Source organism: Ictalurus punctatus, chromosome 11 (genome assembly GCF_001660625.3).
Source record: "Ictalurus punctatus breed USDA103 chromosome 11, Coco_2.0, whole genome shotgun sequence".
Classification (NCBI taxonomy): domain Eukaryota; kingdom Metazoa; phylum Chordata; class Actinopteri; order Siluriformes; family Ictaluridae; genus Ictalurus; species Ictalurus punctatus.
In genome coordinates, this window is record NC_030426.2 from 13,713,934 (window position 1) to 13,727,050 (window position 13,117).

Genomic DNA, 13,117 nt, shown 5'->3' on the forward strand with positions numbered 1-13,117 from the left:
TAGCCCTTTATTTCAATTTTACCTATACCCTGTCCTCATTTCTCTTTCATTCCCTTGATCACATTTTCTAAAGTCTACTATCTAGTTTTATAAAGGAGTTATTTAGCTAGAGCGTGGACACACACACACACACACACACACACACACACACACACACACACACACACAAACACACACACACTTATTATTCTGTTTGTTATTCTCTTGCTTTTATGCTTGGTGAGTGTGTGACTGATAACGTTTCAAAACTCTGACTCATCCTGAATCAGCTTAAGTTTATATTTAGCTAATAAAAAAAAATATATCTTTTTTTTCTGTATATTACTATGCTGTGTTGTCTAAACGTATTATTAACCACCTACCCCTCAAGAGATCCAGTAAAAAGTGCTGAAATATCCTTCCCTGCACCTTCCTTAACTTTCTTCACAAATAAAACTGTCAAAAGTGAACACATCAATTTGGAATCAGTCTATCCAGCTCTCCATAACACTGCTGAACCTCTACTAGCAATTGTGCTAGGAAGGAATACTGATAAAAAGTTGGACTTCTGCTATTGCTTTACTTCTACAAGTTTTGCTATTGCCCTTTGGCTCCAGCTGGAGGCAGCAGGCCAAGTTGAGTGCTATCTTTCCCCTGGGGGGAAACAAGCTAATAACATGTAAAGGAGTTTGTATCATATTGCTGTCATAACCATGCATGGACTAGAGCCCAGAGAATATTTAGAAGTGCTTGTGGCAGCAGGGGCGTGGTTGAGCATCAGCTGTGCACGGAAAGGAGGTGGGTTGAAGCAGCAGGTAACATATGATGAGTCTCATCTGTCTTATTATCACTAGTCTGCTTATGTGTTTCTTTGTGGGTTCAGTGGCTGCTGTGAGCCAGACACACACACACACACAGACCATGATCTTAACCTTGAATGATGCGAAAGCCACGAGCGAGTCACGGCCCCTTTTGGGTTGCATTTCCATTTTTTGTTGTTGTTGTTGTTGTTGTTGAGTTTTAGAAAGTGTGCTGAAAAGCTGCATAGAAATAAAAGTGAGCCTAGGGCTCTGCTGAAATTCTGCCTGCCACCCGAGTCTTCCTCTGCACTCATACACACCGGGTACCACAGTACTCTCAACAGAGCGATGCTAGCCAATAACACATACATAACCAGGAAAGCACCCCTCTCCACTAAGTGCACTGGACCACAGTACATGAACGATAGCTTACAAAAGCGCTTAGCAGACATGCTGAGTATGTGCTCTCCTTTCATTTCCAAGGCTAGTATCTACAGTATATAGTTATAGGAAAGCCTTAGACCACGGGTGTCTAAAAAACAGGCATTAATTCATTTTGGCATTAAATTTTTCAGTAGCTGAGTTTATGGTCCTGAGTATATTGCTCTAATTTGCCCGCTTAGTGGAATAACAGAGACTAGCTCTTTTTAAACATTTTTTTTGAACATATATGCTAAATTCATTTACTGGGCCAGATTTGAACCTTTATTGGACCAGTCCTGGCCCACAGGTCATATTCTTGACACTGCTGTCCTCGACAGTCATTTAGAACTGCATGGCAATGATTAACACGGGACTAGAACTAAATAAACTCTTAAAGCGACTCTCTCTGACATGTTTCTCAAAAATGTTATGCATTTGAAAAATGAAAATGATTCTTTCATGAAATGATATTGTAATGATAATAACCTGAATTAACCAGGTTAATATTGGGCTGATTCCAGGATTTACATCTTGTTTAAATTGTGAATTGAACTCAAACTGTGCTCTCACACCCAGATCAAGATTTGGCTTTTAATTTGAACTTAGATAATAAACACTATGTATTGCGATCCAGCTAGTAACATCCAAATAAAGTAGCACATAACTGTATGCCTGCTTGCTCCAGTTACAAAACACTTATGATTAAGCTTTTGGCTTGCACCATAATTTTGCTTTTAAATATCACCCACTTTCTACTGCTCATTTAAAAATGGTTCAATATATTATGTGGGTCTCAATCAAAATTCCCACCAGCTCTTTTTCGACTGTCACTGGGGGCAGGAATGTAGAAACTCTGGCTCAGAAAATGTTTATTTCATCCAACTGGCATCCTTATTTTATTTACCAACAAGAGGTTTCCTCCACATTTGTATCAACCCTGTGTTGCAATGAATTATTCATTCAAATTGCTTTAACAGGGAGCCGAGATTGGATATGATGGCTCTCAGCTAAGCTAAACGTGGTTATTAGAAAGCTCCCCCTGTGTGTAGTGTTTATATTGACACTGTTTCTCAGAAAAAAAATAACCAGAAATGCACAAACTCCTCACTCACACACACCCATGCAACCACCCACCCACCCACGTATATATATATATATATATATATATATATATATATATATATATATATATATATATATATATATATATATATATATATATTTTTTTTCATGGTCATAATTTAGATTTTGTCGCACTGGAGTGAGTTAGCATATGACCATCTCACCCTGCTGAGCTGCAGATGGAGTCACTGTGAGCTTTAATTTCAACATATTATATACCAAGAAGCCTCAAAGCACATGATGACAGGAAATTGTGTTTGGTGCATAGTAATCTTCTGAATGTGTTGTTGTCCTCTAATATTGCAGCACGTAAAATAGCTTCCCTGGGTTTTTTGTAAAGCAAACTTTTTGAAGCCACTGTACAATGGAAGCCAAGCACACAAGCACTATAAACTCATTTTATATACCATTTTAGAAGCATGCTAGGCCGGTTATAGGGGGTACAGCCCTAATAAATCTTCTTTAGCCTCCCCAAATAAATTGACGCTATTAATTTAAATCTCTGAGAGTTTTCATTATTTGACCGATTTAGCAGGGCACTAGGACCTCGAATAGGCTGCTGATGTGCTAATTCAGTGCTGCTTTGGCTGTGCTACTCACTTTACAACGCAAATAGAGACTGTAATGTCACTCATCAACTGCTTGTTGTAAGGTTGTGAGGTTAAAGTCCTTGCTACAATATAAATTTGTGGCAAATTGTAGTCTGTAGAGCTATTTATTTTTACTCAGTTGTTACTAGCTATCTAGACGTAGCTAGCGAACTTTAGCTTTAGGTTTATGTGAGATAAAGAAAACAGGATAGGCTATAATACAGGGAGTCCCAAATGACCACTTTTCAGCAAAATGTACCTTTATTTACGAAACATCCTCTACATGTAAAAACTGTAATTTCTCTGTAAACACACACAGAGTCCTCTCTCCCACTCATGATGAACTTGTGTTAATACATCTGGTGAATGTAATTGCATGTCCATAGCAACCTTGCAACAGCTTCCTGATCCAGCCATGAGAATGATTTCAGTACTGTATGTTCTTCTTTTGTCAAAGGCGTTCGTAAAGGCTTTACGAAAAATTGTATTATGTTAACTAAGGATGAAATATTTTGGAAGTGTTCATTTACCCTACGTATGGAGACTTTTGGGACACCCTGTATAACAGGCAACTGCTCTATTTCAGTCATTTACCACACTGGTTAAGCTGTTGGATCATAATCAGTAATCAGTACTGATCGGTCATATCCCAGCACTGCCAAGCTGCCACTGTTGGGCCTTTGAGCAAGGCCCTTAACCCTCAACTTCTCAGATGTATAAACGAGATAAATGTAAGTCGCTCTGGATAAAGGCGTCTGCCATAAATGTAAAAACGCCACAAACGGACTGAATGAGCAAATTTTATTAGCTGCTCTTTATACTCTTTGCTTTTTATATCTCTTCAGTGTTTCAAAATAGACACATCAGTAGCTTTAGATTGTTGTTTACAATAAGTTAATGTCAATGAAATGTCATATAAACACAATTTTACATCCCTTAATTCCTCAACTTATAGACAGATATATTACATTTTTTTAAAAGGGGCAGTGGCTCTGCAGAAGGCCAGTCATGTAAGAGGATTTTGGCAGTTTAAATTAAATGTTTGTAATGATAGACATCTGTCTTGAGTCAATCTAAATCTAAAATTATTTAGAAATAATGTATTACTAAAAAAAAAGGCATGAACAGGGAGAGAATAAGCAGAAAGAGATTGGGAGTGGGTGTTTCACATTTTATGACGTAGGCTTTTTACCCATACTACACATAAATTATTGAGCAAATTCATACTCTCTGACTGCACCAATTTACATTGTACAAATCCATATTCTGTGCAACAATTTTCCTCCTACCAATAAATGATACTGATACCAGTAACTCTGTGTGTGTGTTTGTGTGTGTGTGTGCGTGGGGCGAAAAAGGTGTCCCATCCAGAGCCCAGTGTTCCCAGCATAGGCTTTGAATACAGTGTCACCAGGGGCTTAAGCTAAACTGGTAATCACTTGGGGCTGAGCCCACACTCTTCCTCACCAAAAAGAACATTTAAAAACGTACTTCTAAATAGACTTTTCCCATGCATTTTCTTCTTGCATGTAAGGGCTTCAAAATGTGTAAATTACACAAAAAGTTGGATTCATCATAAAAAGTGTCTCGAGTGTTATCACTGTTTGCAGGACTAGCAGACCAATAAAATATAAAACTTTGTGGCCGTTTTCACGATTTGCCCAACACAAAGCGCTGGAACTAGCAGCGCGCTTTGGAGCTCGAAGCGCGAAGCCGTGCTTCTGGGTTCATATATGACATTGACTTTGTTTTCTTTCTATACGTGTGTCTGTTATGGTTGATGTCATGTCTCCGCCCCTGTCATGCTATTGGTTGTTTCCTAATGTGTCTCAGGTGTTTATGTCTTCCCCTTTGATTATGTTTGGGGCGAAGTATTGTTAGCGTCAACTAAATACCAAGTCGTTTTGCTCCTCGGTTTCGATCCTATTCTCGTCCCCGTCTTTTGATTCCAGTCGTAGCCTAGTACATCCCGTTTGCCGTTCGCCTGACCATTTGCTTGTTTGAGACCACGTTATTGTTTCACGTTTTGGATTAATCTGCGTGTTTCGTAATAAAGCTCTTTCCTGCAAAAGTACCCAAGGTCTCTTCCTCGTCATCCGTGACAGCTGTCTAACGTGAGATTAGGCTAGTTTGGTGTTGCTAGCCAAGGGGAGGCAGAACTAAGCCTCTGAGAACTAGGTTCTCTGGGTTTAGCTGCTACAGTGCCATGCAAAATACATTATTTGTCCTTATGCTCTGCTCATTTCATGTTCATGTAACTTGGAACTCATATAGACGTGTACACACTTTGTTTTCCTGCTCAGCATGAGAGGATGTTAGTGTTTCAGCTTCAATCCCTGTACTAGTAAGAAATCGAGGTATATCCATTTTTCCCCTCACACTGATTGTGTGAGCTGGCATTTGGCAGTATTAAGACCTGTCAGCAAATAAGACACAAGTTCTCAACACCGCAGCTTCCTCCTAGTCAAGTGGGCGTATTTGTGTTATCACAAACTGCAATTGGCTGGTAAGTGGTTTCCTTGAATAATTGCCTAAAATCATTTACAAACTCAGCACAAACATGGAAAAAAGTTTTTATCTCTGTCCACTTGACCTGCGTATGTCATTTTTGGGAAATGACATTAAATTCTGTGAAAGGTTTTGACCTGTGAATACCTTTGTTAGTCTTAGAGATATTTCTGTTACCTTTGTCTCGCTATTATGGGACAGCTTTGTGATAAAGATGCTTGTTGAAAGTTTTTTTTCCCTTCAGTATATTTACTATTGAATATGGTAATTATTGAATAATAAAAATGTTACTTTTTAGATTTAAAAACTCAGATCACTTTGAGCCTCCATGTTGATCAGTCTTATTCCCTTTGTGACTTGCATTTGGAGGTCTGTTCACTGATTGTGTAGCACTGACAGACTGTAGAGACAGACCCTTTAATACAAATGAACCCTTCTTCTACAGATGTTCAGATTTATCCTCACACAAAAAACACCACTTGAACCGTCCATTTGAAGTATGCTAATGTGGCTTTGCCCCTCAGTGGCTTCCACAATAGATAAATGTAGGGGGAAAGAAAAAAAAAAAACTTTTTCAGGTTGGGTGTTACAGGAGAATCATCGTCTCTTTAGGGTCAAACTTTCATATAATTAAAAAATAAACATGTGCCTATAGGGTATATTATTTACATATTCAGATTGGATTTGTATTTAATCCCATACCTCGTATTCCTGAGAGAAGCGGAGGTTGTCATTGGCTTTGAGCCGCTCGATGTGTTCGGCCAGGTCACAGACGGAGATGGGCGGGTGCTCTCTCATCCCTACAGGAAACGACAAAACATGTTCAGTCATATCAGCAATCTGTAATCTCCTGCAATGTTGCATGGTGGTTAGCAAAGCTGTGTGCTGCACACGTGCAAACACACACACACACGCACTCTGAAACTTGAAGCACACTTTATCAAGGCAACGAGCATGATGCCTTTGTGAGAAAGCATGAGGATAGATAGATAAATAGATAGATAGATAGATAGATAGATAGATAGCATGCGTAATTATTGAGTGGTTGTAATCTAAGCTATTTTTCCACTCTGAACAGTATATAGATTGGTTTTAACATACAGCCCACATCCACCTGCTTCCCATCCAACCAAGCATTGTAAACTGTGCAAATGATATGCAAGATGAAAAAAGCTCCAGCCAGTAGGAGGTGCAACACACAAAGCCCAATGATCAGCCGAGGTAGGAGAACGGCTGAAAGATCAGGACAGTGAAGTCTAACTCTGTGTTCCAGTACTGTTTTCAACATACCCTCACCCAATTCCCCTACACCCTTGTAAGTGTGTCAAACAAGTGCCCCCAAACATCACAAAAGGTGGAGGGAGTGTGCAGCACACTTTCAGCAGGAGCAAACCAAACCTTGCTTACAAGAACAATGAAGGTAGAGTGATTTCCTTGTCCATCTGCATTTGCATTTTTGTACAGTGGTGTGAAAAATTATTTGTCCTGATTTCTTCTGCTTTTGTGTATATATCCTATGAAATTGTTTAAGCGATGAAAACAAAATCTAAGAGAAAAAAAAGGCAACCTGAGTAAACACAAAATACAGATTTTAAATGATTGAAGCAAAAAAGTTATCCAACTGGGCCTGTGTGAAAATGTATTTGCCCCTGTAGTTACTAATTCCCCAAATCTATGAAACCGCATTTTCCGGTACATTTTCGAAGTGTGGATCCGTGAACACCTTTTCAGCTAATATTTATCCATAACTCCTTGCGCAAGGGAGGAAGGAGGGGATTTGGGAGCGTTTGCTTCGCCGAATTCAAGCACGCGTTTCAGAGCGGTGCAAATGAAATGTGGTAAAATACATCAAGGGAATGGTAAATTAAACTATATAGTATAAACTATACAAGGAATAATGAGTGAAGAAAAGCTGAAATGCAACAAGAAGTCTGTTTATGGTGACAGTGTTCTCTTCTGGGCAACAACGTTCTCTTCCTTACATGACATGTTATTATATCCCAGTACCTGCATACTCGTTTACTACACACTCAAATGTATGTACTTTTTCTTCCCAAAAAGAGTACATACTTTTAGTACATAGTATAAGTATGCCAGTCGGGACACAGGGTATGAAAGAATGAAGAATATAGTATCATCGTAAAGTGTAGTGAGAGTTATTTTGTATGGCGTATTTCCCTTGAAGCTCTGTATATACTGTAGTAACATTGACTTGTTCACCCGTTAGCAAATTTTCTAGCTAGTGTGCTAATTAGCTAGTGAAGTAAGATAATTTATTTACAGCAAAATTATTACCCCAGTTTACACATATGGTGCGTTCACATCATGTCTCTTTTTTCTGTCATGTACTCGTCACATCTGGCTAATCATTCATGTTTTATCGAGCTTATAATTTCCTACAGGAATTTTCTGAACGTTATATGGCGTCGACATCCATTTTGAAATAGAATAGAAAAACTGGAATGGTCAAGCTTGAAATTCAAACAAAGAGTAAACAGAAAAGTGTAGTGTAGTTTCTCAAAAACAAACCAGTTAATAAGACTAAGGACATTTTCACACCCGGCTCGTTTGGAGCGTTTGTTTCAGAACCTGGTGCATTTTCTCCCTCGGTTCGGTTTCTTTAGATGTATATGAACACGGCAATCACGCATGGATCTGCACCAAAACAATCATTTGCAAAGGAACACTTGAGCGGGTTCACTTGGGGTGAGAAAGCAAGCTGATCCAAAAGACCAATGAACCAATCTGTATAGCAATGCTTAATGGGAACTGGGTTACGTAAAAAATGTGTTTGTTTTGCTAAAGGCTCGCAACATGAATCACGGTTTAACTTGGACACACAGACGAGGTAAAAGGCCTCACTAAAATTTAGTCTGATGAGCATATTTCTGAACAACTTTCAAAAATACAGAGGTTTACAAAATGTTCAGCGAACTTCTCATTGAGATGGACTTTAATCGCTCTGTGGAACATATAAATTAGATAAATAACTACAGCTAAAAAGAAAGCCACAATAAGCTCGCGGAGCTTCTGTCTATCCATCTGGGTGGATGACCGCTATGGGCGGAACCCCAGAAAATGATCGGGCGCACACTGACCAATGAGAGGACAGTTTACTCACATGTGACTTGCATAAATACATTTTGGTATGCTTTGAAATGTTGCCTTGTGAAAGCGACCCGAGCCAAGGAGAAAATAACAACACAGTAACAATTTAAGCACAAATCTACAGGTCTGAAAACGCCTTAAAAATATGGTTTAGCTAACTGTTAGCTATCACAGCATTTTCTATAATTTTGCCATAGAAACAATTCTTGAATCCAATAAGAGGAACTGCATAAAATAGTCTCAAACTTGTCTTCTGGTTATTATTATTATTATTATTATTATTATTATTATTATTATTATTATTATTATTATTATTATTTTCTGCTACACTAGAGTTGACTCGATCCATCATTTTACAAACTTCACTTGTGCTGCTAAAGTAATAGAACTGGCCTTAAGGCTTTAAGTAAAGGGAAGTGGAAGGAGAAGGTAATGAGAGAATGTTAAAAATGATACTGAAACACAGCATGAGACAAATGTGTAGATGACACAGGAAGAACGGATGGACACTAACTTGGAGTGTCTGGACAACTTGGGTCACTGGAACCTGTGGAGAAAAGATGGGGGAAGGAAATGTAACAGCCATAAAGAACCCCACACACTGCTGAGATTTAGAAAGAGGGGACAGGTAAGAAAAGAGGAGAAAGATGAGGGAGACGCACTTGGCTTTTCGGTGGTCCAACTAAAGATGAAATTCACACATTAGGTACCAAGATCAGACCAGGAGGCATGTTATGTTCTCATGTCGTCCTGCGTTAATATGCTTAATTTAACACATTTGTGTGCCATTTGTGTAGATTCTTTGAATCATATAGATATTGCGTGTATATATATATATATATATATATATATATATATATATATATACACACACACACACACACACACAGACACACACACACACACACATATATATATATATATATATATATATATATATATATATATATATATATATATACACACACACACACACACACACACACAAGTCTAAAAGTCTAAAATTCTGTAACCATTAATGTGCAAATGCTTCTATTTTGCATTCTTTTCTAATTTAATACAACACTTCATAACAAACAATATTACTGACAACATGAGTGAAAAGTAGAATCCTTAAAATTTTTACATTAATTTCAGAGCGTCTTAGTATTTGGTTCAGTTTGTACAGAACAAGTTGTGACTGTTTCAGGCAAAAATGCTTGATTGTGCTATGTCTTTTTTCAAAAGTTTAAAATTTTAAAATGCAACATGCATCGCAACATTTTTTTTGGTGCTTTTTTTTTTTGCAGAAAACTAGTTGAATTGGCAAAATTGCAACTGCACGGAAATTGTTTTGCATGGGCTTTCAAAGTGATGTTTGTTGGTAAATGAGACCTTAAAGCTGTACTTATGTTCGACTTTCGGCTTTGGCTGAATGTGCGTTGTGATGATGTCACATGACGCATCTTGAACCAAATCTTTGCTTAATTTTGCATTCATTTATGCAATCGCAAAATGACAATATCCTGGAGGGACTGTTTGGTACGTCCCCTTTTTGCTGTAATGACAGTGTGCACTCGAGCTGGCATGGACTCTACATGTTTGTGTAGAACCTGATGATCCATGTTAGATTAAATCTATCAGCCTTGTCGTCTGAACACATGCTTCAATAGAAGAGATTAGGCATGAGGGAAATCTGACCTTTTGTACAAAGCAGTTAACATAGTCAATATCACAAATTTGCCTAGATTTAAACAAGGACTATTAGAAGATATCTAATGAGTTCAATCTGCACATTATGCATTCAGACAAATTTTCCCTCATACTGATGCTCCCTCATTGTATTGTAAAATGAACAGTTATTAATGTTTGTAATGTAAAGACACTCACAAACCCTGCAGATACTGTAGAATGCTGCATTTTCCTACAACAGTGTAGTTTAGTACAAAGTTCAGCTTGTATAGAGTTTGTACTTTAGCTGGAGATGTGTCATCTACCTGAGGCTCTAATATATATCTGCTTGTGTCTGTTTATCCACATCAATGTGTGTGTGTGTGTGGGTATGTGTGTGTGTGTGTGTGTGTGTGTGTGTGTGTGCGTGTGTGCACAATGCAGTACCCTGGGTTTGGTAGTTTAGTCTCCGCATCTCTACGGGATCAGACGAGTGGGCCAGCAGATGGTCCTTTACTCCAGCTGTGTGTTCATCCTTCACTGAGGGAGATGCTCGCTTCCTACACACAGACACAGACACACACACACATGCCACGACAAGGGGACTAATTAGAGCACAACGCTATACACTCGCATACGCTTTACGCCATTAGAAAAACAAATGCATAGAGCAATGCAGATAATTACACAATTTCATGTACACCCATACACACATATTGTACAACATAAAAACAAACAAAAACAGACACACACACATGTACAGTGCATGCTAACAAATATATAGACTTAAATACTACATATTGATATACAGCACCCTCCACTAATATTGGCACCTTTGGTAAATATGACTAAAGAAGGCTGTGAAAAATTGTCTTTATTGTTTAACCTTTTGATCTTTTGTTCAAAGAATTCACAAAAAATACTCTGCTCTCACGGATATCAAACAACTGCAAACACAATATAGTTTTTTTTTTTTTAAATTTTTTTTTAAAACTTTGTTAAGTATAGGTGTGCAACATTTATTGGCACCTTTTTAGACAATACACTGTGCTAATTCCATTTGCCAAGATAACAGCTCTGAGTCTTCTTCTATAATGCCTGATGAGGTTGGAGAATACATGGCAAGGGATCTGAGACCATTCCTCCATACAGAATCTCTCAAGATCCTTCAAATTTCGAGGTCCACACTGGTGGACTCTCCTCTTCAATTCACCCCACAGGTTTTCTATAGGTTTCAAGTCAGGGGACTGGGCTGGCCATGACAGGACCTTGATTTTGTGGTCAGTAAACCATTTTTGTTTTGATTTTGATGTATGTTTTGGATCATTGTTCTTCTGGAAGACCCAACCATGGCCCATTTTAAGCTTTCTGGCAGAGCCAGTCAGGTTTTCATTTAAGGAGAGAAAAGAGACAGTGGGTAAGTAAGACAACGGAGGAAGGAGAGTGTGAGAGAGTGAAAAAGACCTGAGATTGGAGAAGTGAGAGAGGGAAGTAGTGTAGTATACATGTGGAATTGGGCAAGTAAGAGAGTGGACGAGTAAAAGAGTGAGCAAAATGAGTCAGAGCGTGGATAAGTGTGAGATTGGAGGACTGAGAGAATGGAGGAGAGAGTGAGTTAAGAAATGAGTAAGACACTGTGGAGTAGAAAGAGAGAGAGAGAAAGAGAGAGACTGAGAGAGAGAGAGAGAGAGACAGACAGACAGACCGACAGACAGACTCACCTTTCCTGTTTGCTGTGGCCGTGTAGGATAGAGCAGAAGGAAGACAGATACATCAGAATGTCAGAGCGGACAGATATACAGAGTATCCCACAGGCAAATAGTCCTGCCTTCTTCTGGGACCAGTATAGTGTGATGTGAAAAATATAAACTGTATTGTGACTAATATAGAGTGTATTGTGATTACAACAATATGTATTGTGTGATCCAGAAGGTGAACAGAGAATGAGAAAGGTCCCAGAATGTATAGACAATATAACCCGTGCTCCAATACAGTAGCATTGAATGCCGTCATAGACCCAGCTTTAGTGTTAGTACCAGTGTATAATGACGGACTAGAACCATAACATTTCAGTGATACAATGGAAGGACCGGAGGAGTCAACTGCACATATCTGATATATTAAACTTCACAGTATGCACTTAACCTCTCAACAAACATTTCTCAGAACACTGGATAATGACCTGTAAAGAGCATAACACAAATACACCAACACGAATAGGGATATCAATAAAAAAAACTTTCTTAGCTTGCCTAATTGCCCAAATTACTCCACAAGGCAGTCATGTCACTTACAGTATCCTCCCAATGTTATGATTTGCTCGGGTCCTTTAGAAACCCAAATCTGCACATAAGGCACAGGGTTGTATTTTGTGAGCGATGTGAGGCAACATGATTCAGAAACAGAAATGATGCCTCCTTTGTTTTTTTCAGCACCTTGTTTTGCCGCAATTACTTTTGCTTAAATGACAATAAAGTCAGCTGCCTTTTTATCACCATATCCATGACGTGTGAGCATGGGACTGATTACGCAAGTACACTATGATTACTAGTCACCAATTAGTCATCATTGAAATGATCAGATTGCATTATTTTATTACTTTATTATTCTTTTATTCCTGTTTCATTTGATTTTTATTAAAATAATAATTTTAAAAAACTGCAGTGGTGCGCTATCCACAGAAATAATGCTGCATTTGACTAAAACTCACAATTTGGAATTTCTGAAATCTGACCAACAAAGAAAAAAACAAAACGCCCCTTCTACTTGCAAATTAAGTACTCACTGTGACTATTATAGAGTGTATAGTGATTGATATTAGATGTGACTATTATAGAGTGTATAGTGATTGATATTAGATGTGACTGTTATAGAGTGTATACTGATTGATATTAGATGTGACTGTTATAGAGTGTATAGTGATTAATATGAGATGGG

At 38.3% G+C, this 13,117-nt stretch overlaps 1 protein-coding gene across 6 annotated transcripts in view; it reads right to left on the reverse strand.

Moving 5' to 3' along the window:
* Window positions 1-13,117, reverse strand: part of ptprfa (protein tyrosine phosphatase receptor type Fa) — a 264,589-nt gene that overhangs the window by 26,522 nt on the left and 224,950 nt on the right. For 4 of the 6 annotated variants that reach the window (XM_053683707.1, XM_053683708.1, XM_053683706.1 and 1 more), the window contains 3 exons: window positions 10,628-10,740; window positions 9,045-9,077; window positions 6,125-6,222 (listed from right to left, as the gene is read on the reverse strand). In XM_053683707.1, the coding sequence (XP_053539682.1) occupies window positions 6,125-6,222; window positions 9,045-9,077; window positions 10,628-10,740 (244 nt within the window). The remainder of the gene's footprint in view (window positions 1-6,124; window positions 6,223-9,044; window positions 9,078-10,627; window positions 10,741-13,117) is intronic. The other 2 variants (XM_017479533.3, XM_017479531.3) reach the window with 1 other exon arrangement.